The sequence below is a fragment of the Pithys albifrons genome, chromosome Z (genome assembly GCF_047495875.1).
Source record: "Pithys albifrons albifrons isolate INPA30051 chromosome Z, PitAlb_v1, whole genome shotgun sequence".
Lineage (NCBI taxonomy): Eukaryota > Metazoa > Chordata > Aves > Passeriformes > Thamnophilidae > Pithys > Pithys albifrons.
In genome coordinates this window covers 24124164-24146747 of record NC_092497.1, presented here as the reverse complement: position 1 = coordinate 24146747, position 22584 = coordinate 24124164, and the positions used below count along the sequence as shown (strand labels likewise).

Sequence of the window (22584 nt, the reverse complement as noted above, 5' to 3'; positions counted from 1 at the left end):
TGATACAGTGAAAAACCCCCAAACCTAAGAGAGATGCACCATAAAAACCTAAAGCAAGAGGTACTTAAAGTGTGTGTGTCATTGAAGTATGTATTCTGTTGCAAGACATCCTGTACATGTACAACAAAGTACTAAGAACTTGAAACTGGATTTGCAGAATCAGGAAACAAGTAAATCAACAATAAATTATGTCATCACATGAATCTGTGCTTTCACATACTGGTAATTTTTTTTATTTCGATCCTTATATTTGTATTGCAGCTCATGGAGGCAGTAGTATGCCAGGAAGATTTGTTCTGAAAGGAATTGTCTTGGGTATCCAGTATGCAGTAACTGAAGCCAACCATGTAGTGAGCAGACAGTACTTGCTCCGTGCGACAAATGAAGCCCTAGAGAGTCAAACTGAATGCAGTTCTGGTTCCTGACATTAGTTATCTCAATGAAGCCTAAGTCCTAGAGTTCTGATAAGTTAAGAATAACTCCTGAGATTCAGCTTTCTGAAGTGTTTTTCCACATGACATTCCTATGACAAAGAGACTAACCTTAAACTCTTTTAAAGCAGTATTGTAGGGGGTGACAGTGAGTGCATCCCTTAGGGAAAGCTGTTTGGAGTGCACCTTTAAGAGAAGAGAGCTACCTGGAGTGTGTGTGGTGGCTTGTAGCCAATGAGAAGCTTTGGTGTATGTGAGGTGAATTGGTTAACCAATTATGTCATGGCATGTTGGATGTGAAAGGATATAAAAGGTGTGGAAGTTACTGAGTGAGAATTAGATCTAACTGGAACTACTAGGAACTACTTCTTCTACAACTACGATGAGCTGTGAGGAACTGTCTGTGAATCTATCTTGAATAAAGTCTTGTAAGCCTTCTGATCAAAGCCTTCTGATGCCTGCCTGTGCATGAGCTCTTCTGACCATCATTCACACTGCCCCCTGCTTGGGACTAAGTGGCTACCCCTACACAGTATTTGTATTTTTTTAATTGACTTGTCAACCTCATTCTTACTGGAATCATGATAGCACCTTTGCTCCCAACAGTGTGCCAAAGATGACTTAATATTTGTAATTATGAAGTTCTATGAAACTGTTATCAGTCACAACATTGCAAACGTATCAATGAAGAAACTTGTTTCCAGAGAAAAGGCTGAAAGACGTGAAGAACAGGTGGGTTAAGACCACAAATGGAACAAGCTGAAAGAAGCAATTTTAATTAAGTGGAGACCTTGACAATAAGCAAAAGGAAGAATAAGTGGGAAAAGTCATCAGACTATGTAATTAAAAATTGTATCACAGGGCATAAAGGAAGTTGTACTTATATGTATAAATACAAGGTTTAGATGCAGAGTTTTGAATGCTTAACCATGTTTTCCTACTGTAGTGTGCAATTCATTGTCTATATGCACATGCATCAAGGTAATAAAACTCTGCATTTATTATAAATGCAATAACTTGTTACGGTAACAGATTATAAAATTGAAACTGTAACCATATCACTACCTCAATTATAAGAAAACCCCACTACCATTACAATAGTTACTTAAACAGGCATCCCCAAGGAAAAAAATCATCCCTGCCAATATATCTATTGGCATAAAGCAAATTTTTCACATGTATCAGTGAAGAGTTCTAAACAGAATGGAAGAAAAGAACTTGTTGAAAATAATTTCTATACTGTCATCACCAAATACAACTAAATACATGAAAACATTTACTACTAAATTAATAATTCATACCATGTAGCAGACATAAAAGAGATTAAAAAAGTTAAGTAATCTAATTACTAACATGGCTTTAAATTTATCTAGAAGTTATGAGCTTGAAACAGGAATTACGAAGTTAAATTACGTGCCCTGCATTAGCCCAGAACCTCAGAAAAGATGATCATAACAGTGTTTCCCTGACGTGTCTTCAAAATTCAGGAAAGGACAGTCAGACACTGTTCTTTACATCAGTGTTTATTGTGTAGTATTTCCACGTACATTCATATTCTATGCAATCTGGTACACTGGAATCTCTTTTGAACAGAGCTGGGATTTGTTCTCCACACCCTAAAGACAATGTGAATTTTGCCTGAGAGAAGAGTAAGAACTGTGGGATTTGTCCCAGTCCTGCCAAAACCTTGACTGTAGGTCTGATCCTGTTCCTTCTGAAGTCAAAATGGGTTTTGCCACAAATTTGAGGGGAAGTAGAACAGTAACCTGCTGTTTCTTGTACGAACAAGTCCTCCAAGTTTAAAAAAAAAAACCAACATGTATAATATTTTCAAGAACATCAGTACTTTTAAATAGTTTTATTTTTAGTTTGCATCCAAAAAGATTTTGAATAAAGTATTTTAATACTCTGGAAGGCAGCAGCTCACATTAACAAGCACGGGCCTGTTCCATCTAAACTACCAGACACTTTACCACAGTATTTGATTGACTATTTAGATCAAACAGACAATGAGAAGCAAAGAAAAAAAAAGCCAACAAAACAACCATTCTCATCTCATTGTCATGTTCTTATTGTGTCATAATAAAGCCCTACATATTTGTCTTAGAGGAAACATCTGGAGAAAAAGCTTAACAGTTGGTAACTGTCTTCCCCTTTTCTGCTAAACTGTACATGCAACTCAGTCCTGCATCTTAAATCACTGTGGAAGGCACAGACAACCCACTAGCCTTTTCACTGCAAGTTTTAATAATAAAGATAGAAGAAACTTTCAACTTGCTAAGAAGCAAAATTTCATGCTAGTTGCTCTGTAGTAAACATTGATCAATTAGGGATGTAATATAATCCCCCAAAAGAGACCTGTTAATAATGGGATTGTGAAAATCTCTACTTTCTTCTAGGGGGGCTGCATCTTACACAGGCTACCAGAAAGGTCTTGGAGTTGTCAGCGCTAAGTTTGACCCAAGAGGAAGTCAGAAAAACATGAAAGTGGTGGGGAATGCACGCTATTCTTTCAACCACCAGTAATAAGTTATAAATACAGCAAAAAGAATTCAAACATTCATGCCCCTGTGCCCTTGAGAACCTGTCAGTTGGTGAAAAAGGTCCTGTATTTTCAGATATTTCAGATTAAGTTTTTGCTATTTGCTGTTTGGAATACATGTTCCTTAAAATTTTACCTATTGACCAAGTGAGATTAAAAGGATCCACTTATGCTTTGAACTGGCTTGCACTGGAGCAAAAGGTCTCCTGAAATCCTTTTCTTTGTAAGAAAAATGCTTATCTAGGCTGCTGACTAGCTACACTATTCTAGCTTCAGAAAACAGAGTAGATTTGGACTGGCCAGAATATATGCTAAATTGTACTTAAACTTCTGTACAGATCTGACTCCAAAGTACCCAAAATGTCAATGCATGACATTTTCTCATGTTTCTCTCAAGAGAATGGTCATATTTCAGGCAGTGCAATGCTTATTGAACAAAAAATGAAAGACCATGTTACAGGATAAGAGACAAAGCCTATTAAGCCAAGAGTGTCCTTTTTCAAAGACGCTCTCAAAGGGCATCAACCGCTCACAGAAGACCCATACATCAGCAGAGAGAGTGAGACCAAGGGAGCAGATCACTCCTCACTGCACCCCATGGTGCCCCAGCACCATACAGCTCTTTGCAGACCACGTCAGGGAAGATGGTTCTCAAGTGTGTGCCTGTCAACTAGGAGGAAAGTGGGAAATAATGGAGGGTTTTGCTATGGCCTCTGTTGCTTCTCACCTGTGCCAAGCAGTTGTGTCTTGGCAAGGAGACAATTCACGGTTAAGGTCATAAACACAACATACACTTTCATGTCTCTATCCAAGCGCAGCACATGAACACTTGCAAATTATCACTAGAGGACTGGAATGTTTGGTCACAGGGTTGAACAACATGTGCAAATAGGAAAAGGACTGCAACATTTTCCCTTTAACTGCTTATTTCTGGAATGTTCCTGGATAGAAAGATAACAAAACCAGACACAGCTGTGCAGCCTTATCTACAACCATGCATAATTAGAGGTTTCTTTCATTAATTCCCCAATTTAAGTGCTTTCATCTGCCTCCAGCCAAAAATAGCTTAGGAGGAGGGCTTGGAAATATAAAGGTAACCTCACAAGCTAAAAGTCTTCCCTTTGAGACAGACTGCTGGAGAAGTTATAACATGCTTGGAAACATGGATGTGCAGATTACTACTCAAAACTTTCTTTGCCAAGAATAACCCTCCATGTTTATCGGCTATCTACCAATCTTGTCCAAGAAGGAAGAAAAGATCTTAGAAGAAATAGGTGATGGTACTAAAGTTTTCTCTCCTAACCCAACAAATAATATATGTGTAAACAAGACATAGAAACCTTGTATAGCCATGCCTTCTGTAAGGTCCGTTCCCCCCTCTGACTACAGACACCAGTTTGTACTACTTTTCCTTCCCAGCTGGTGAGCAGCAGGCTAGGAGGCTATGACACAGCAATCTCAAGCATGCTGCATCCAAGAAAGCTAACCCCACCAGGGAGAAAGCAATGTAGAGACCCTTTGAATTACGCCAATCTAATGTGCTTGAGCTTGAGTGGAATACTTTGGTTTTTGGCCAGTACTTTTACCTTTCTAAGTGTGCAACTGTTTTATAAGGAAGCATCAAAATTTTCAAGGAAAGCATCATTACTTTGGTTTTCTACCATATAGGCACTTAAAAAAAATGAAAAGAAAGCTTCCACAGGAGCAGCTTCTCATCCCAGACACCACCAAGTGATCTACCAGCACAGATGGAAACTGGCATGTTCAGACCAACCAAACGTAGATCTCACTTCCTGCCCTCAACATCCACTATGTCCAGTGAAGAAATTATCTCAGAAATCACCACTGGGAAATGTTCTAACACAGAAAATTATGATAAGCATATACAAACAGACCAAGTTGATTATATGAGCAAACTGTCTGACAGTTAACTGAACTGTTAAAAGACCTTTTTCATCATTCATATCACAGTTTACATAGTAGTTTTGAAGCTCAACATAGTCTTCAAAGATATTTTTAACGTGTAGAAAGGATACACAATTACATCTTTCCCTGACTCAGGGCAGTAGTGTTTTTGAAACTGTCTGGAGAATCTTGCTTATAGATCCTTATTACCTGAAAAGCTGTCAATTTAAATATAACTTTTTAATGCTGTCTTACATGCAAATTATAAACTGGATTCACATGTGAAAATAAAGAACTGTATTTGGGTGCTTTTCTTGTGGAGTACTGCACAAAGCATTCAAAAAAGACTGAAAAAAGGCAGTCAAGTCAGTACAAAAAGTTACACCTGCTAACACTTAACAAAAAGAGTTCAAGTAACGTCCAAGGATTCAGGCATTTCTACAACAAAGTGAAAAATAGGAAAACAAAGGAACAAACAAACAAAACAAAACCAAAGACAAACCAACAGAAAAACAACACAGCACTCTTCTATTAATGAATCCATCATAAAATAGGATTGCATTTTAGATATATATTTTGCTGGAAGTATGAGCAAAAGTTAGCAGCTATTAACTACAGCTACTACTTTTTTTAAGCCAAAAGTTCTCTGTAGGTTCTCCAAAGTACTCAGATTCTTACCAAAGTATTCTCAGGACTTAAAATCCTTCTCCAGTTAAAATAAGTATGTCTTCAATATCATGTAATTCCCTTTGTGATTCTTAGCTATGAAAATAAAGCAGTTCTTTGTATTCTAGCCTTCAGATTGATTTCATGGATGCTCATCATGTAGAGCAGCTTTGGAGCAGGACGCAGATGTGAAAGAGTGCACAGCCAGCTGCAGTTACAGACCTGTACTCTTTCACACAAGAAAATCTGGATGCATATATGGCATCACACAACTATTTAAGTGGGCACGGTTATTTGCTCAGGGTGCTGAATGATCTATTCTTGGCAAACAGTTTGCACGATATATTGCTGGAACTCATGAACTGATGTTATCATATGCAAGCCTAAGTAAAAACTATTTGCTAACTAGCAGTGTTTTTTTCTGATGTTCCTGGATCACAGCTACAGGAACAGATCAAGATGATTCCAATGGAGAGGAGCAAGCTACTTCACCTTTGCCGTGCTTCACATCTGCCCCAGAAGCTTTCATGTCAGCACGAGGTATTAAATCACTATTTAAGAAGCCTCCAAAAAGGTAGGCAAAGTCACTCAACATGTTACTGTTGTAACTATGGAAAGCCATATTAAAGTTGGCATGGTAAAAAATAGACAAATATTTGTTATACCATCAAAATAGGACTGTCTTATTCTTTCAGTTTCTTAAAGCAAAATGTGTAACAAAAGGCACTATTTTTTTAAGACTAATTGATACTGTTGGGGAAAAAATATGCATTTCAGCCACACAAGCATTTTCAGGCTGAGGTCACCTTTGAGGATCAAAGGGGTTCTGTGTGCCCCTAGTGATATAATTTTCCCAGGAATATCAATTGGTGAAATAAAGTATTATTTGCAAAAGCTCTATTTCTCACTTTATTTTATTCTGTGATTAAACACAACATGGAAGACACTGCTATTGAAGGTCCTTCCTCCCTCTTGCTTCCTCTCTCCTCTACCAGCAGGTGGGGTCACGCGTCAACCATGAACTTGCCCAGCACCCGGTTCATACGTATTTTGCATATGCATATTGCATATACCAGTACTTGCAAGCCTATCCCTGTGCTTTCTATGGTGCTTACAAAGGCTTTTTTACTTACTATCATCCTGGTGTTATTACTGTGAAAAAATGCTCAGTCTCACTTTAATGCAGCTTGCAAAAATCTTTGTTATCATCAGTGTTAAAGCAGGTAGCAACAACTCTGTTTTCAGATGCACACAATCATCTGGCAGCTAGAAATTTGCCTGCAAATATGACCACAAGTAGCCAGTAAGGCTCTATGGTAGGAACTTGCCCCATTTCTCACTGCAAGTCTAAATTAACCGATGTGAAAATTCACGACTGCAAGGCAGTTCTGACGACTGCGGCAGGGCAAGGGCTTATGCTCAAACTGTTTCTAAAAAGGATGAATTCAAAGAATTTTGCTTGGATGGCAAATACATTTACCAGTTGTATGTGCCACGAGATAGTGACTCATCTTCACAATTTCCTTTTTCCATTTGCCTAAATCAGCAGAGAGAATGACTGTTTTCTTCCCAATACAGGCTCCAGGTTAACTGCATTCCACTCACTCTCATGTCCCTCAATATATAAATGTGAGTAATCTTCACAAATATAATTGCTCCACTGGCTGTATGGCAAAACTAAAGGAACAAATCCTACAACACATTCAGTTGAAGCACTCACAAATGGTTTTATGCCCTCCATCAGTTTGGATCTTTTTCAGACATTGCATAACCTGTCGCTGAAAGGAGTTTACAAATGTTCCATGTTGTTATCTTTCTAATTTGCTGACATGTATCTGTACTCGGAGAAAAGTGAAAGAAAGGTTCGGTTTTTTAATTAAAAAAACCCACAACCCAAAACTATTTTATAGTTTCATCTTAATAAGGAAGAGCTTCAGGTTATTTTTAGGCTCAAAATCAGCTGAAATGGTAAAAGTACCAACATAAACAACACATTTAAGTTACACAGGAAGTTTCAGGAAGCTCCAAAACATTAAAACTGACAAACTATTCATGTAAGTTCTTGTCTGCCCTTCTTACTTCATTTCAAAGTGAGAATTTAACACTCCAAGTTAAATCTGAAAGTATTTCTATCTATCAATTGAAGCTTTATGCTGCAAAGTTTGCTAAAGATCAGCCTGACCAAACCAGGTGGAGAAGCAATACTGTATCAACCAATTCAAAATATATGCAACAGTATCAGATGAGGTGAATCAAAGTTCACAAAACAAATCTGGACTTTGTAGAGCTTATGCACTTCCCTTTGCAAAGAGCTGGGGAAAAACAAGCTAAATGAGAAGGACCAGCCCAACATAGCTTCAATTAAAAAACCCAATGCATCTCAAAATAAAAAAAAAAGGAGTACAATCTCTACTCCTTTATCTACTACTACTTCTTTACTTCAAAAACTTAGATTCTAGTGGAGGGTACAAAGATGGCCCTAAGCTGTGTCTCCACTGTTCAAGTGCCTTGATCCCTCCAGCAGCAGCCAGCACCCTTGCCTGGTGGGAAAAGAAATCTGGAGAGAAGGCAGGTTGGGCTAGTCAGAGCCTCACACCAGCAACACGAATTAAATCTGCCTTGCCAAAGCTTTGACATGCACCACACCTGAAACCAAAAGCTGCTTCAGACTTCTACCTCAAAAAATCCTAACAACTGTAGACTAAATCTAGTTATTTATTGACAAAGATAACGGGAACAAAGGCAAAATGCAACAGTCCTAAAATTTCAGTCAGGGAATGACAGTTTTTGCCTTAGCTAATGGTTCTAGGAATGCAAATAGGTCATGAATAAAACAAAAATGGGGAAAGATTTGACTTAAGTGTGTTGATGTGAGACCACCAGCAGGGTTTTTTTCTTGTTTTCAGATTGGCTTTAAATACTTATGAAGTATTATATTCTAATATAAATATTTATAACTAAAACTGATTACATAAGTCTGATGAGTAGCTCTGCCCATGTTACCAGGCTTATTAAGTGCAAAGTCAGTTCAGATGTCTATGAGTATTTGTGTATGAATACCACATCATTGCAAATACTGGCAGCATTGTGACTAAACACTGCAAATAAGATCTAACACAAAACAATTTGAACATTGATGAGCAAGTGATCAAACTTAACAAAGCATGGAAAAAAGTTATCAGAGAGAATAATAAATATTAAAGATTACAGAAAATATTAAAAAGTATTTTCTTCAAAATAATAAACCTAGGTATGTAGAAAACTTAAAGGAACTCCTGTAATTGTGCATATATACACTTTGAAATCTCAGGTTTCTGATACTCTTGTTCATCATATATGCAACAGGAGTACATACAGAACTGATTCTTTACAGAATTAAAGAAGGATATGGATTACAAATAATGAAGTATGTTTAAGAAGCCTGCTTCCAGGCCCTCATTAACTTTGTCATTTTAATTTACAGCCATTTCAATTCATCAAGTAGTCAAAATATAAACTTGACTGCATTTGGTCAAGCAACTTTCACAGTAACATTTATTTATTTGAAATACACTCTAATAGTGTGGAGAGAACTATCATTCTAGGAAGAATCTTTTGGTCCACTGCCGATTGTATCTGGCCCATTACATTGGTTGCTGGATCATATTCTGCTATTCCCTGCCTCAAATAATATACATAAAAATAGAGAAGCCACTTGCAAGTCAACCATATGTTGCTGCATTATTCTTTATCTGAATAGTATTTCTGCCTGCACCTTTGGTTTCACCATAATTTTTGTGGCATTCTGCTAACTGAAAAACTTCAGCTTAATGTACTCTTTCAGTACATTTCCACATTTGTTTCTAGGATTCAAAGCACTCTCTGCCTTAGCTCTCTACAGTGTAAGGAGACCACTTATTTTAACTTCTCCCAATATCTTTTAAGAAAACATACATTATCTCAAAAGTTCAAACTTCAGTATTTTCCTTAATTCTGTTCAGGGGGGTCTAATTCTTGGTCTTTGGGCAATTTGAAGGTGCCTAGACTCTTACATGAAGCTTAAAATCTTTAATTCAAATGGGGTTATGGGAACTTTGCTTATTATTTTTTTTTAATCAGAAAACCCCTAGGTTGGATTGCAAGCTGATTCTTAAACATCTTGGAGCATGGCAGGATTATCTGTCCAGATTCTGAGATGAAGATTCCCAGTTAAAGTAGGACATTTTCTTGTTTCCAATTCCCACAGTCCCATGATATTAAAAATAAACACTTCTGTGTAAATAGTACTTTGTCTAAAGGCAATAAACTTCACAAAGGAGAGATTTAGTCACTAAGGCTTGGGGCACTGACTCAACCCAAAGAAGCATATAAGCAGAGTACCCCAAATCTGCAGCAGAATTTCCCAAAGTAACTCCCAGCAGCCAGAACAGCCCTAAATGTCTGTTACAAACATAGTCCTGGGGCAGGCCTGGAAACAGCAAGACTAACATGAGGACTTCCCAACACAGTGCTGTGGCCAGCTCACAGCGTGGAGCTGTGAACAGAAGCATCAAGCAAGCATAAGTATAGAAACAAAGGAAGTTACAAAGCACTACTTTTTAAAGCAATAAACACATCAAAACCTGGGGTGCCAGTTACTTCACCACAGCATGCACATTTAAAGAATGAGTTTTTCTTTCCATTCTCTGCTACTCAAAATGACCTATCAGCACTGAGGTATCTAGCCAAAAAGCCATGTTTATTCTGCAATTGGATATAATGGCAACAACTGTCTCCACAGGTGGGTTAAGAAGAGTCAGTGTTACCTGATCAGAACATATTAATATCCAATACAAAAAACAATCAAACAAATAAAAGGGGTTTTTTTTCAAAAGCAAATATCCCAATTTCAGAACGCTAATGAGAGAGAAACCATGAGACTAATGACTAGTGGTTGAGAGTTCAAAGATTTAAGACACAGGGAGAGCATAACCTAAAATGTCACTACAGCCTCATCGGCCCTCACCTTCATCCTAACTGCAGACTTGCAAGCAATGCCTTAGTGCTTAAGAACATTGTTATATAAACCAGTTCAGATTCACTCTTTATTAAGTCCCCACCAACCCAGAAATGCTTCTGCTAGCTTTCCACTTCGTTGCCACATACAATTTTCTATACTTATTTCTAATCTGTGCCGATTATCAGCATAGGTGAATATAAACTTATAATATGCACAGTGGGCTGTAAGTCGATAAACTGAATCAAGACTTTGCAAGTGATGTTGCAAACGTTTCTGTGGACGCAGAGGGTGATGATACTATTGATTACTATGATGTCACTGTGAAAATCAGGATCACATACTACAACTCATATATCCTACAGCTAGAAATGCTGAGAATTTAAGACATATTAGAAGTTGAAGCAATATAAGCCACTCTAGACTTCTCAGAAGTGAAAGACCAAAGTCTGTCCCAAGATGGATTCGACTAATGGATATGTAAAATTCAACTATCTGAATGTCAGCAGGTAAAGGAGACAAAATCACTTGGAGGAAGGGTGTTTTTGTTTGTTTTGGTTTTAACTCTAAGGTTTTTTCAATTACAAAGGAGAAGACTTTTTTCTTTTATTAACAGAAGATCAAATTCTGAGTTCTGCCTTACATACTGTTGCAAATGTAGATTACAAAACAACATCCTTTCTTATATAAGTTCTACTTTTTCCTACCACATGTCGCACTCCCCAGAAACGTTAAATCTGAATTTGTCTTTATTATAATACCAATGTTGATTTTTAAATATGTGTTCTTACCTTTAATGACACGGGTAAACCCCCATGACAAGAACACATTTTTTGCTGTTAGCCAAAGATTTGTGACAGGAACATACTGTTTACTTAGTTGCATACTGTTGGAATCACTGAGAACTTTCTCAATAAGGAGTTTGATGAAGAACAAAAGGAAACACTTTGACCAGTTTCTTAGAAACCTAAAATAAATGTTAACCAGTTCATTTTCCATTTAAGTCTTTAAGTGGTGAATTATAAGCATACTTTCTAACCTGTGAGATGTACCTCACAGTTACTGGTTTCTGTGGTGCCTGAGACAAAGTATATGAAATTACAAAGCGTGTGAGCTAAGTATCACAAAGGAGGAACAGTTCTTAATTGACTGAAATGAACCATGCAGTAAAACAAGCTTATCAGCAGGTGTTAATACACAACAATCTACAGTCAGACAAGTCTGTGAAACAGAAATATATGAAACCACGGAGGAAACGCAGAACAGTACAGAACAGTACTGACCTTGTTGCTCATTCTCGGCTTCAGCTTTTGCAGGACTTGGTGCTACTGGAAGAGGCCGAGGAGGCCGAGGCTTTGGAGTTGGGGGAGATATTTTTTTTCTTCCAATGTACTCTACATAAGTTCCTGGGAAATCCCCCCTCTCCCCTGTGGTTTCATTAAAGCCATTTAACCAACCAATTTCCTCTGGCCTTGCTTCTTCACCTTCATTGAATCCAAGTGCTAGTAAGGTACCTTTATTCACAGTTAATATATCTCCTAAGTGCAAGTCAATGTCTTCTTCTCGCTCTTTTTTGTAGTCATATAAAGCTCTATACTGATATCCCTCAGCACTCATCTTGGCAAATGATTTAACATTCAAAAGTATTATTAAATGGTATCAAAATGCAATTGTCCAACTATATTTTTAGTACAGAAAAATTCAAGACGTATTAAATGGGATAACAAAAATGTCTCTTAAGTAATAAAATCCAGAGAATTAAAAAGCACCAAGATTTATCATTTTACTGCTGATGTTTTTACTGATGTAGTTATTCTGAGTCAGTGGCTGTTGCAGACGTAAGTGTTCCACTTCTTCTATGTTTGGCAATATTCTTCCAATTAGTTCCTTTCCTGGGCTTGCTCGCACTTCTGTGTCTCCATACAGAAGTTCAGCTGACTCTCGTAGCCAGCCACACTGTCTTCAGATGTATTTGCCGCAGATTGTCCATGTACCTTAAAAATTCTGCCACGAAACTCTGCACACATGCTTTTCCTGGAAAGAGAACAGAATACTGATGAAATAATTTCTTATTCTCTTGATGATTGTGTACTTGGGATTCTACTTAGGACTTAAGCTGTCTGCAACCCTGGCAAAGGCTTGTCCCACAAGAGTCCTAAGTAACAATAAAATAAAGTGAGCTCGCAAAAAAATCTCTAGCTAATGTTTGCATTTCTATAAAGGATGTATGTCAAATTACTTGAGCTAAATTTGCACTCTGCAGTATGAGGCATGCTTCCTTTTCTTCCTTCTCTGTCTCTTATGGTTACTGAAACCTCAGAGTGAGAGGGCTAAGCTCTGGAGCTGTCCCCATAGCGGCGTATCTTACCTGGCAGCAAGATTTTATATATTATCTCCCTGAAGACAGATAGTCATAACCCTTCTCCACAAAAGGTCTGCCAGGAGACAGGAGGAGCTCACTGTAATTAGCACTGACCAGTGGGGTATTTAATCTCCTCCTGTTTATGACAAGGGTGAAGTTGGGCAACAATCCCCAGCCCAAAGCCTATATTTCAAAATCCTCTTGGAGGAAGGCATCTTTTCATAACCTGCATAAGAACCAAAAAGTTCAAAATGATTTTATTTGATGAATATTGTATTTCCTTTTTTTTTTTTTTAATGAGGGACTTCCCCATCTTCCACATATTTTTAATGTGTTTATGGTATAATAGTACCAAAAACAATCAGCAACTGAAACAGGCACACCCAGACCACCTAAGCAGCTCTAGGAGTAAAGTATCAGGGTGTATGCTTAAATTACACAAAAGGCAAGAGAACACAGGCCTGAACATTTGACTCAAGGTTGCCCAACCATAAAGTCAAAAGAAAAAATACGACTGAAAACCAAATCTATTTGGAAAATTGTTGCTTAAAGACATATAAAACAGTGAAAGCTTCCTAAACATTATTTCAATTGTTACTCATTTTCATCTACTTAAAAAGACAAGCCTAATCATAGTTTGAAATGCTATACTGGAAATCAGAAAGAGCTAACTACCTTAAAGTTGCACTGAAACTCCTAAACTGCATCTGGATAAAAGACCCAAGGGAGCTGTGTAATACCAGCAGGTGAAATACTGACTTTGTACCATATACTGAGTATACAGAAAGCTGATTTTTTTTGGGAAACACTCCCTTCTACATTGTTTAGAGACACCAGTAAACAGGGCTGGATCAGGGAACATCTGACAACCTCTTTTCCACACCATTTTTTCTAATGTCTCAGTCACCAAATCCTTTGGATTGTGATTAACTGACAAGCTAAGAAGTGTTTATAAGAATGCATATGGGCTTCCTTTGCCAGTGTATGAATCCGATCCCTAATCTATATGTGGCTCCTCTTCAGTTCATCAGGTCCCTGCAACATATTGCCCAACATTTCTTGTGACAGAATGCAGAAAAAAATCTCGTTAAATTCTTGAAAAACTTCCTTATCACCCCCTGTAACCAGTTTTAGCTGTAGGAAAGAATTATCTGAGTCTTAAGTAGACTTCACATTTCAAAAAGCCTGCACATAAGTATTTATTTTAGTGACTTGCAAATCTGCCCGTGTGCATTAGGCATCCAGCTCCCACTAAAATTTTAATTAGAGATTTCTGCAGCCACTTCTGAAAAACCAAACTATGCTGCTTAGTTCATGCTATCAAACATCACAGACTTTGCAATTAACATGAACAGAGTTTCACTGATGTTTGGTGTCCTCTTCTACCAGAGAAAAGATAAGCCTTAAGAAAGCATGTTTTTTTATCATTTCATATAGCAAGGTAACAAAATGCACTTACACATTTTAGATCTGTCTTGGAACTAATATAAATTTTTACAATCAAATGCAACCATATGCACCACAATATTTGCTAGAAAATTATCATTTCAACTACTTTAAAAATTCTGAAATATTTATTTTCCTTTTAAGAAATGTTCAACAAGTGCTCTGCTACAACTACTTATTTAACTCCTACTGTCTATGGGCACTTTGGCAGTCAACAGAGTCTTCTAAACACTGCATAATTTAACTGACTTGACCTGCTCCTCTGATCTTTTATTATCAAATGTATCATAGCAACTTCATGACCATATTTTTAAAATGAGTGCTTGAGTCTCTTATGCATCATCTGACAATACAGAATTGGAAATGTTGCAATAACATAATAACTGTTTATGACAGTTTTAAAGTGTATTTCAGAAACTCAAAACTTGCACCTGATTGGAAAAACTCGGTGCAGTGATGGTAGCAAAGTTTTCCTAAATCCAGTTTCCCTGGGGCACAGAGTATCAGTACTTGTTCATACTCACTCATCAGCACTGCCTTCGGTACAGGAACCCCAATATTTGACCTCCTGACTGATCTGTGGTTTGTGTACCTGGAGACACTCCTGTGGGTGAGCCATTCTGAATTTCTTGGACCTACTCCTTTTCCTATTGCTACTGTGTCAGGCATAGGAATGACCTAAGACTCAGACTTCAAGAACCTTGCAGACAGACCTAGCACAGGGACAAACAGTTTTCCACACCAGCTCAGTAACACGGTAATGTATCCAAAGAGCCCTATTAGAATGCTCTGCTAAAATCCAATATAAACAAATTCCCTTTACTCTAAGTGAAGTTACGTGGCCTCTACACTCAGGTATTTTGACTCAAATTGGCTTAAGCTGACTAGTCCTAAAATAAACAGCTTGGAGACCATCTTAAGGAGAATAAAAAAACCAAACCAAACACTTCAGGGAGAAACATTGTGATATTTGAGATGATGCATTATTGGATTTCCACTTGGCTGGTGGAGTGGAAAAGGAGGAAGAAGTATTGTAAGAGAATCAAATATTCATTTGTTTTTTATTTACTGTCTAAGAGCTTGTTCCCACTGAAAGATTCCCGAGTTCAGGCAGAATTCTGGTCTCAGCAGATTGGTTTATCTTGGGCACTTCAATAGTTGTAAAATTTAAAATTCAACAGAAACATAAAAGGCATTCCTACAAATTTAAGTGGAAAAAGAAGGGGTCATGAAAGCTTCCGCTTCACTCTCTCCTTCTGGCCTACTTAAAAATGATGTCTGGCTCACACTTCCCTGGTACCCAAGCATTGCCTCCCACACAAGCTAGCACGCCTTTGGTGACTGAGAATACATACTGCTACTTCACATATCCATGTTAATACCAGCCCAACCAGAGCGGTGTGCATGTGTTACTGATATAGCACATCTATAACACAAGACACAAAAATTTCCTTCACCTTTATATTAACATATTTAATAGCTGTATCTCCTTTTATGGCCATCTCTCTCATTCCAAAAATCCCTAGGGAAAAAGAGCCTAACACAAACTTTCCTTCCACTGCAGTATGAGTTTTGCAGTATGAGAAGAACAGACTAACATGCTTAGGGACACATTGAAGTAATGAGAATTGAAAGGTAAGGAGCAAAATTCGCCTGGAGACCGATTCTTCTCCCCACTAGGTGTCTACACACCTGTGACTCAAACTGCAGTTACCTCTGAAATATGATGCTGCCGCTCTCCGAATGGAGATGATCAAGTTAAGTACCACACCAAAACACCATTTTCTGCAAGAAAGGGAGGTCCGTGATGTATCATAAAGTAATATCTTTATACCACTTCCAGTCTTTCAAATAATTATTTGGAGCCTGTGGTGATTCTATCACCAAACAAGTTCAAACACGTACATGAGAGTTAAGCACCGTGAAATATCTCACACTTTCTAAGGGCTACAAAGCTATGGAAGATGGCAGGTGAGCATCAAGACCACCACATCAGAATCATTAAAATGATAATGATAATTTTAAAAAACAGAGAAACACTACAATCTGAGCTTCCATCCTGTTTAAAAGGCTAGCAGGTTAACCACTCCAGAGACCTGCACCGACATGCAGTTCTCGCCGCAGACCGGCCGCTCTCCCGGGGCCGGAGCTCGGGAGGCTCAGCCTCTCCACCGCCGGGCCGGTGCTCCCCGGAGGGCGGCCCCGGGGACGGTGGCGGTGGCGAAGCCAGCGGGGACCAGGGCACGGGCGGGCAGGACAATGCGCCGCCCGCTCCCGGCGGCGATCCCTACGGACACCCCTCCCATCACCCCCGGGACATCAGCCTGGCAGGGGCACCGGTCTGGCTCACCACGCCGACCGCAGTGCCGGGGGCTCCCGGGCCGTCCCACGGTGGTCGTGCCGCGCCCGCGGCACGGCACAGCACAGCACAGCACAGCACGGCACGGCACGGCCCGGCACCACACACCAGGGCACGGCACGGCAAAGCGCACCACGGCACAGGGACGGCACAGCACGGCGCGCCGCCCGCCCTGCCCGCCCAGGAAGCGCCGGCCCGGGCCGCCCCCGGCCGCAGGGGGAGAGGCTGCACCGCGCCCGAGACTCGGCCTCGGCGGTCGGCCCGGGTTCGGCGGCGTCACAGCCCGCCCCGCACGGCGGAGAAAGTTGCGCTGCCGCTCGGGCTGTCACCGGCCGGTGCCCGGGTCCGCAGGAAGGTGGCCTCGCACAGCCCCGCCCCGCCCCGTTTCGCTCCCCTGCCCCGGCAGCCGCCTGAGAGGCAGCGCCTGCTGCGGGGGATGCAGAGGGATTCGCTTTACCTCAGCTGCAGCAGCAACACCGGCGGTACTGCCGTCACCGCCTCCCTGCCCTCGCCGAGCAGCAGCAGCGGTAGCAGTGGCAGCACTTGCGCCGCCCGCTCTCCGCCGCTCTCCCGCACCCGCTGCCCCGGCCGCGCTCGCCGCCCCAGTGCCTCGGCGCTGTCGTGCCCGCCGCCGGCTCTGCCCCCGACCCGCCCCCGGCGGCTCCGCCAACCGCGCCGCGCCGCGGCGCCCCGCCCTGGCCGCTGACTGACGGCGGCGGCGACCGCCCCTCTCCCGGCGCGGGTTCGGCACGGCCCGGGCACAGCTCGGGGGACTACGCCCGGCGAGAGGTGCTCCGGTTTTGCCGCCCTCGGGCGCGGTACTCGATGTTGCTGTGCCGGGGCTCGGGTGCTGCCTCGACCCTGAAAGCCAGTCCGGGACGGGAAGCGGCAGTGAGAAGAAAATGTGCTTCTGCCTAGTTCCTCGTTTGGAATTTTTCTCCTGTTTTGCCCTTCCCTACCCCTCTTGCTGTTGTACTGTGTCACGTTGGTGGAGTGTGCCCGGAATGGGACAGCCGCCGTGGGCCGTGGGTGCCCAGACATGCGCGGGGCAGGGCTGTGCCGTGCAGCGCCGCGGGACGAGAGCGGCCGGAGCCGTGCCCTGACGGGTGCCCGGGGTTCCTGCCGCGGCACTGCGCGCTCAGGGCCGCGTGGCAGTCAGCACCGTCCATCGGGAGTCCCGGGCCTCTCAGCCCCAGCCCGAGTGGAGGTGGCAGCTGTCTGCAGAGCACACCACCAGATGATACCCAAGTTTCCAAGGCTTCGTGCCACGCGCAATAAAATTGTATATTCCCGGCCCCAAGGAGAGCACCACATCCATTAGATCTGACAACATGAGGGTGGGGCACAACCCCACGAGGCTGCAATAAGACAGTCGTGCTGCAGACTCTCAACTGCATTTGTACAGGTCTCTGTTTAGATCCTAAATATGTGTACATGTGTTACCATGACTCAGTCAATGTAGGTGTCACTGTGAAAGAAGAGAAAGCAGTCTAAGGGAAGACAGGACACATCCAGGCTGGCAGGGGGTGAATGCAAGGTTAGATGCGTAAGAAAGTGGATGTCCCCCCACAAGGATGGAACAGAGCACTGCAAGGCTGCAGCCTTGGAGTTACAGGATCCAATCCCTGGAAAACGGTAAAAATACCTTCATTAATCTGTCTGGCAATCTAAACACACAGGCCCAGACCCTAACCCTAACCCTAACCCTAACCCTAAACACTCCTTTTGGAATAGAGACTGCTGTTTGTATACAAAGCAACAGCATTGCTGTAATTTAAGTACTAAATAGTAACTTTTTTTTTGAGGGACACATTTTTTTAAATGTGGGATTGAAAACACAGGCAGAAGCAGAATTAAGAATGTTCCATTCCTTCCATCCAGACTGCTGTCTCTGGCATTTGCTATTGCTGAAGGCAAAAACAGCATGGATTTTGGAGGGGATTAGACAGACTGGCTGGTTGGAATGCCAGTCCTGGGCACTGACCTAACAATGGGTATTCAAGGGAACTAAAAATCTCAAGTATTTCCCAACTGGTGAGACTGGACTTGTCCCACAGGTAAAATGTCTAGAGTCAATGGCTGTGCTCCTTCCCTGTTGGCACAGTATGCCTTGCTGGATGGAAGATCTCCAGGGCAGGTTCCAGGATCTCCTTCCTGCCTCCCCTCTCTAGGAGCTGAGCATCTGAGTTTCTGCCTTCCCTGGATCTGACTTTTGCTTTCACTTTGAGCATCTCGCCTGCTGCTTCCTCTGTCGATCAAGAAGAGAAAGGGACACAGAAGAGGGAAAGTAGGCAATAGCAGCCAGTAACTTTGTTGCACCCCTCACTGTATTTGCTGTTGCGCCTGTTTTGACCTGTGTCTTAAGGTCACACCAGCTCCCTCACATAACATTTCCCCACTGACCTCAGCATTATTCCAGTGTCTCCAGGAATAATTTCCTTTCTCTCATCTTGGTAGGTGAGAGTTATACAGTAGGGTTTGCTCTAAGAATATTGCAAAGCAGTACACTAGTGTTAAACTTGACATGACAGTGAATGGACAAGTTGAAAAACATTTTCCTTCTTCTATCAAATACTTTTCAGGAGGTCTTAAAGACTGCATAACACTTTTGCACATAAAGTTTACAGTGGGCTTTAGTGCAGTTAGATATGTTTGATTAAGTCTAGGTTGTTTAGATGGATGTTCTTGACCAGTTGAATGTTTAAGTTGCTGAGGTAGCATGTAAACGGGAGGGATTTTCCAGGCAGTAGTCAGTGGCAAGCAGAAGACAGAAGGGTAAAATATGGGTAGAGGGCAGGATTATCAATATACAAGCCATACAGACATGTTTTCCCAAAGACCATTGTAGCCTCCATCTGTCATGAGACTTCTGAGCATTTCTGCTATAGGCTTCTTAGGGGAATGCAATAAAAAAGTGAACAGGTCTTTTGTTCAGTACTAGTAGTGGTTGGATGATTTGAGCCTTTGTCTCTTGTACCTGGGCGAGTTTTCTGTGGTAAATATCATGCAGCACTGGAGAGAATCTACTCTGCAAGTTCCCTTTCCTCTATGAAAAGAAAGTTCAGCTTGATCTTAGAAAGGAAATTTTAAAGTATGGAAACTGAGAGCATCAGAGGATCTGTGGTGAAAGCAGATGTCCCACAGTATATGATCTCCTCCATTTCAACTGGCAAACTCCATTTTATTTCTTTACTGGCACATTCTAAGGAAGAAGATTTCATTCTATTTCCTAAAATTTGTCAAGGCAAATCCATTTGTAAAGTAAGGTATCTAGATCAGTGAATAATGTTAGGTTAACAGTTGGACTTGGTGAACTTAAAGGTCTTTTCTAACCTAAATGACTCTATTATTTGATCAGTGCTTCATCTGATTTCCTGGGGTAGCATAGGTAAAGGTGGAAGAGATTGTGCAGGGGAGTTTTATTGGAATATACCTTAGATGTGATGAATGCTAATGGCATATGTAATTTACTAAGTTCAGAAGAGAGTCCTGTGATTTGCGACATAATATCATACCATCCTGCAGCAGCGGGGTTTCCAGCCAGCTGATTTGAAGGAAGAAATTGAAAGAGAATCAATACATGCATCCTTTTTTACTCCCAGAGATGAAAATGATTTCATACAGTGTAGCTATTCTGTTCTACTAACCCACATTGCTAAATGACTCATGTAAAATTCCCAAAGGAATGAGGAATCAGGAAAACAACAGGAAAAACTGTCCATGATTATTGTAGACCTGAATTGAATGCGAAATAAATAAAATGGAACACAAGAAGGACAAGCATCAAAGACTATGAATTACGATGTTTTCCTGTCATAGCTAGGACAAAAAAAAACATTGCTGTTCAAAAATGTAGCTTTAAGTTTGTTTCAGAAGACTGAACAGTAGTATGAAAAGCAAGTTCTTTCACTGCTTAAAAGCACTTCAGCATGTAAAGCAAAAAAAGGATGAGCTAAAAATAAGACAGAGAAATTCAACAAAGAAAGAAGCAAAACTTGCCATCTCATTAAGAATCAGAGAAGTAACCCTGACAATCTTCATGTTAAAACTGGAAGGAAGGCGATTAGCAGCATGCCAGTCATTCTGGGCATCACAACGTGATTTGATTTGAATTTATTTCAGTTCTGAGGGAGGGACAGAATGTTTTCTGTCTGGCCAAAATTCTGACATTAGCAATAAATATTGTTATCTCAGCTAATTGGACAAATCTCCCTCCACAGAGGTTTCCAATGTATGTTCATGTCACAAATGACATCTAAGGCTGTTTTACATTCTTCAAGATACAAGGTGCCTAAGGAGGTGGTGGAACCTCCATCATTAAATGTTTTTAGGAAGGCTAGTCAAATATTTGCCTGGCAGAGACACTGGCTGTCTTGACTCAGCGAGTGAGAGGGAACAGGTGGCCACTGGTGGCCTTCTGTGGTTCTGTAAGTGGGCCTTTAGACAAATTTTCAGAAGGAGGCACAAACACTGAGAAATTTTACTTTCTCTTAATGAAATTTTCCCACCAGAATCAAACTGGCCAAAAAATTGCTCCATTGCTCCCACCCAATATATGAAAACCAGATGATTGCAGTTGTGAAATCAGAGAGCCTTACCTCTGGAATATGATCTGTTAGCAAGGCGTTTATCCAGTTTGCTTTGGATTATATTTTTAGAACCCAAAAGAAATAAGATTTCTATGTGCTAATCACAGCCAGAAAATATTTTGTGTTCGTGAAAGGTCTTCAAAATATTTTGCTTAAAATAAAAACCAAACTACTTTTAGTCATCTGAAAGTTGACTTTTTATTTAAGCTTTTTCTCTTCTCTCATAATTCTGACTAAATATGTAAAAAATTACGTTTGTCAAGAAACTTTTAAAAATCCATAAGAATTAAGAAAAATGAATATACAATGTTTCTCCATGTCTGAAGCACAGCATAATTGATAAAATAATTTTACAAATATAATGTCTGCAAATGCAACATCTGTGTTTATCTTTCAACCACATAAATTACATAAACAAGGATTCTACTTTTTATGAAATCTATGAGTAATTCCTCCTCTGCTCTTTCAGTACTTTTATGCTAAATGATAGAAAAGTCTAGCTTTGGCAGCCATGCAAAACTCACATCTTCTGTGTAGACAAGCGGTGCAGAGTGAACAGAATTCTTGAAAGATTTCTCAGGCATTGTAGCATTTGTGCACCGACTTCTACATGTCTCAGCACCGTCTGAGTAAGACTGCTAGGAATAATAAGACCTCCTTGTATAAAATGTATCTAAATTTTCAGGGCCATTTGTACATGTGTTTTCTACTGAGACTATTTTCCTGAAGTACCCTTTGTAGTTTTTGGTATTGACATCTGATTATAGGGAAATTTTCATCATGCAAAAGTTCCGTTCTCATTTTGAGAACAAGATGCAGTTTAATTTATGTTGAGATCATTTAATCAATTTGTATCAGTGTTTATACAGTAAGTGTTGCCTAATTTCTGCCAATAACATCTAGATGGAAGGCGTCCTATCTTGTTACCCCGTTGTCTGAGATACCATGGACCCTTAAATCAATTCATAGTAGTCTCAATATGGATACTTTATAGGTGCAACATTCATTTCTGTTACAAAGCGGATAAGATGTAAGACCAAGCGTTGGAAAGCTTGCCAATGTAGAGGTGTTTTTTGTAGAGCCTGCAAAACGTACTGCAATATGGGCATGAGTAATCCAGATTCTGCCAGGCAGGAACACGTGCTGTTGCTCCTACATAAAATGCATCTGAAGTGACATCTCTAACAATTACACTACTATAAAGCAAATACAAAATTAGGGCTCATGCTGTGAGGCTAGTAGGAGTTCAGGACCAGAAGAAAAGTGTATTCATTATCCTTTTGCTGTGTGGACTAGTTCTTTTTTGTTG

The 22584-nt window shown here is 40.5% G+C and overlaps 1 protein-coding gene across 2 annotated transcripts in view; it reads right to left on the bottom strand.

Annotated features, from left to right (window-relative positions):
* Positions 1 to 17302, bottom strand: part of PIK3R1 (phosphoinositide-3-kinase regulatory subunit 1) — a 60819-nt gene extending 43517 nt beyond the window's left edge. Inside the window, exons 1-3 of one of the 2 annotated variants that reach the window (XM_071581489.1) lie at positions 17144 to 17302; positions 16042 to 16112; positions 11803 to 12553 (exon numbers count right to left, since the gene is read on the bottom strand). In XM_071581489.1, the coding sequence (XP_071437590.1) occupies positions 11803 to 12136 (334 nt within the window). In that variant the 5' untranslated portion in view covers positions 12137 to 12553; positions 16042 to 16112; positions 17144 to 17302. The remainder of the gene's footprint in view (positions 1 to 11802; positions 12554 to 16041; positions 16113 to 17143) is intronic. The other variant, XM_071581488.1, reaches the window with a different exon arrangement.
* Positions 17303 to 22584: the final 5282 nt, after the last annotated feature.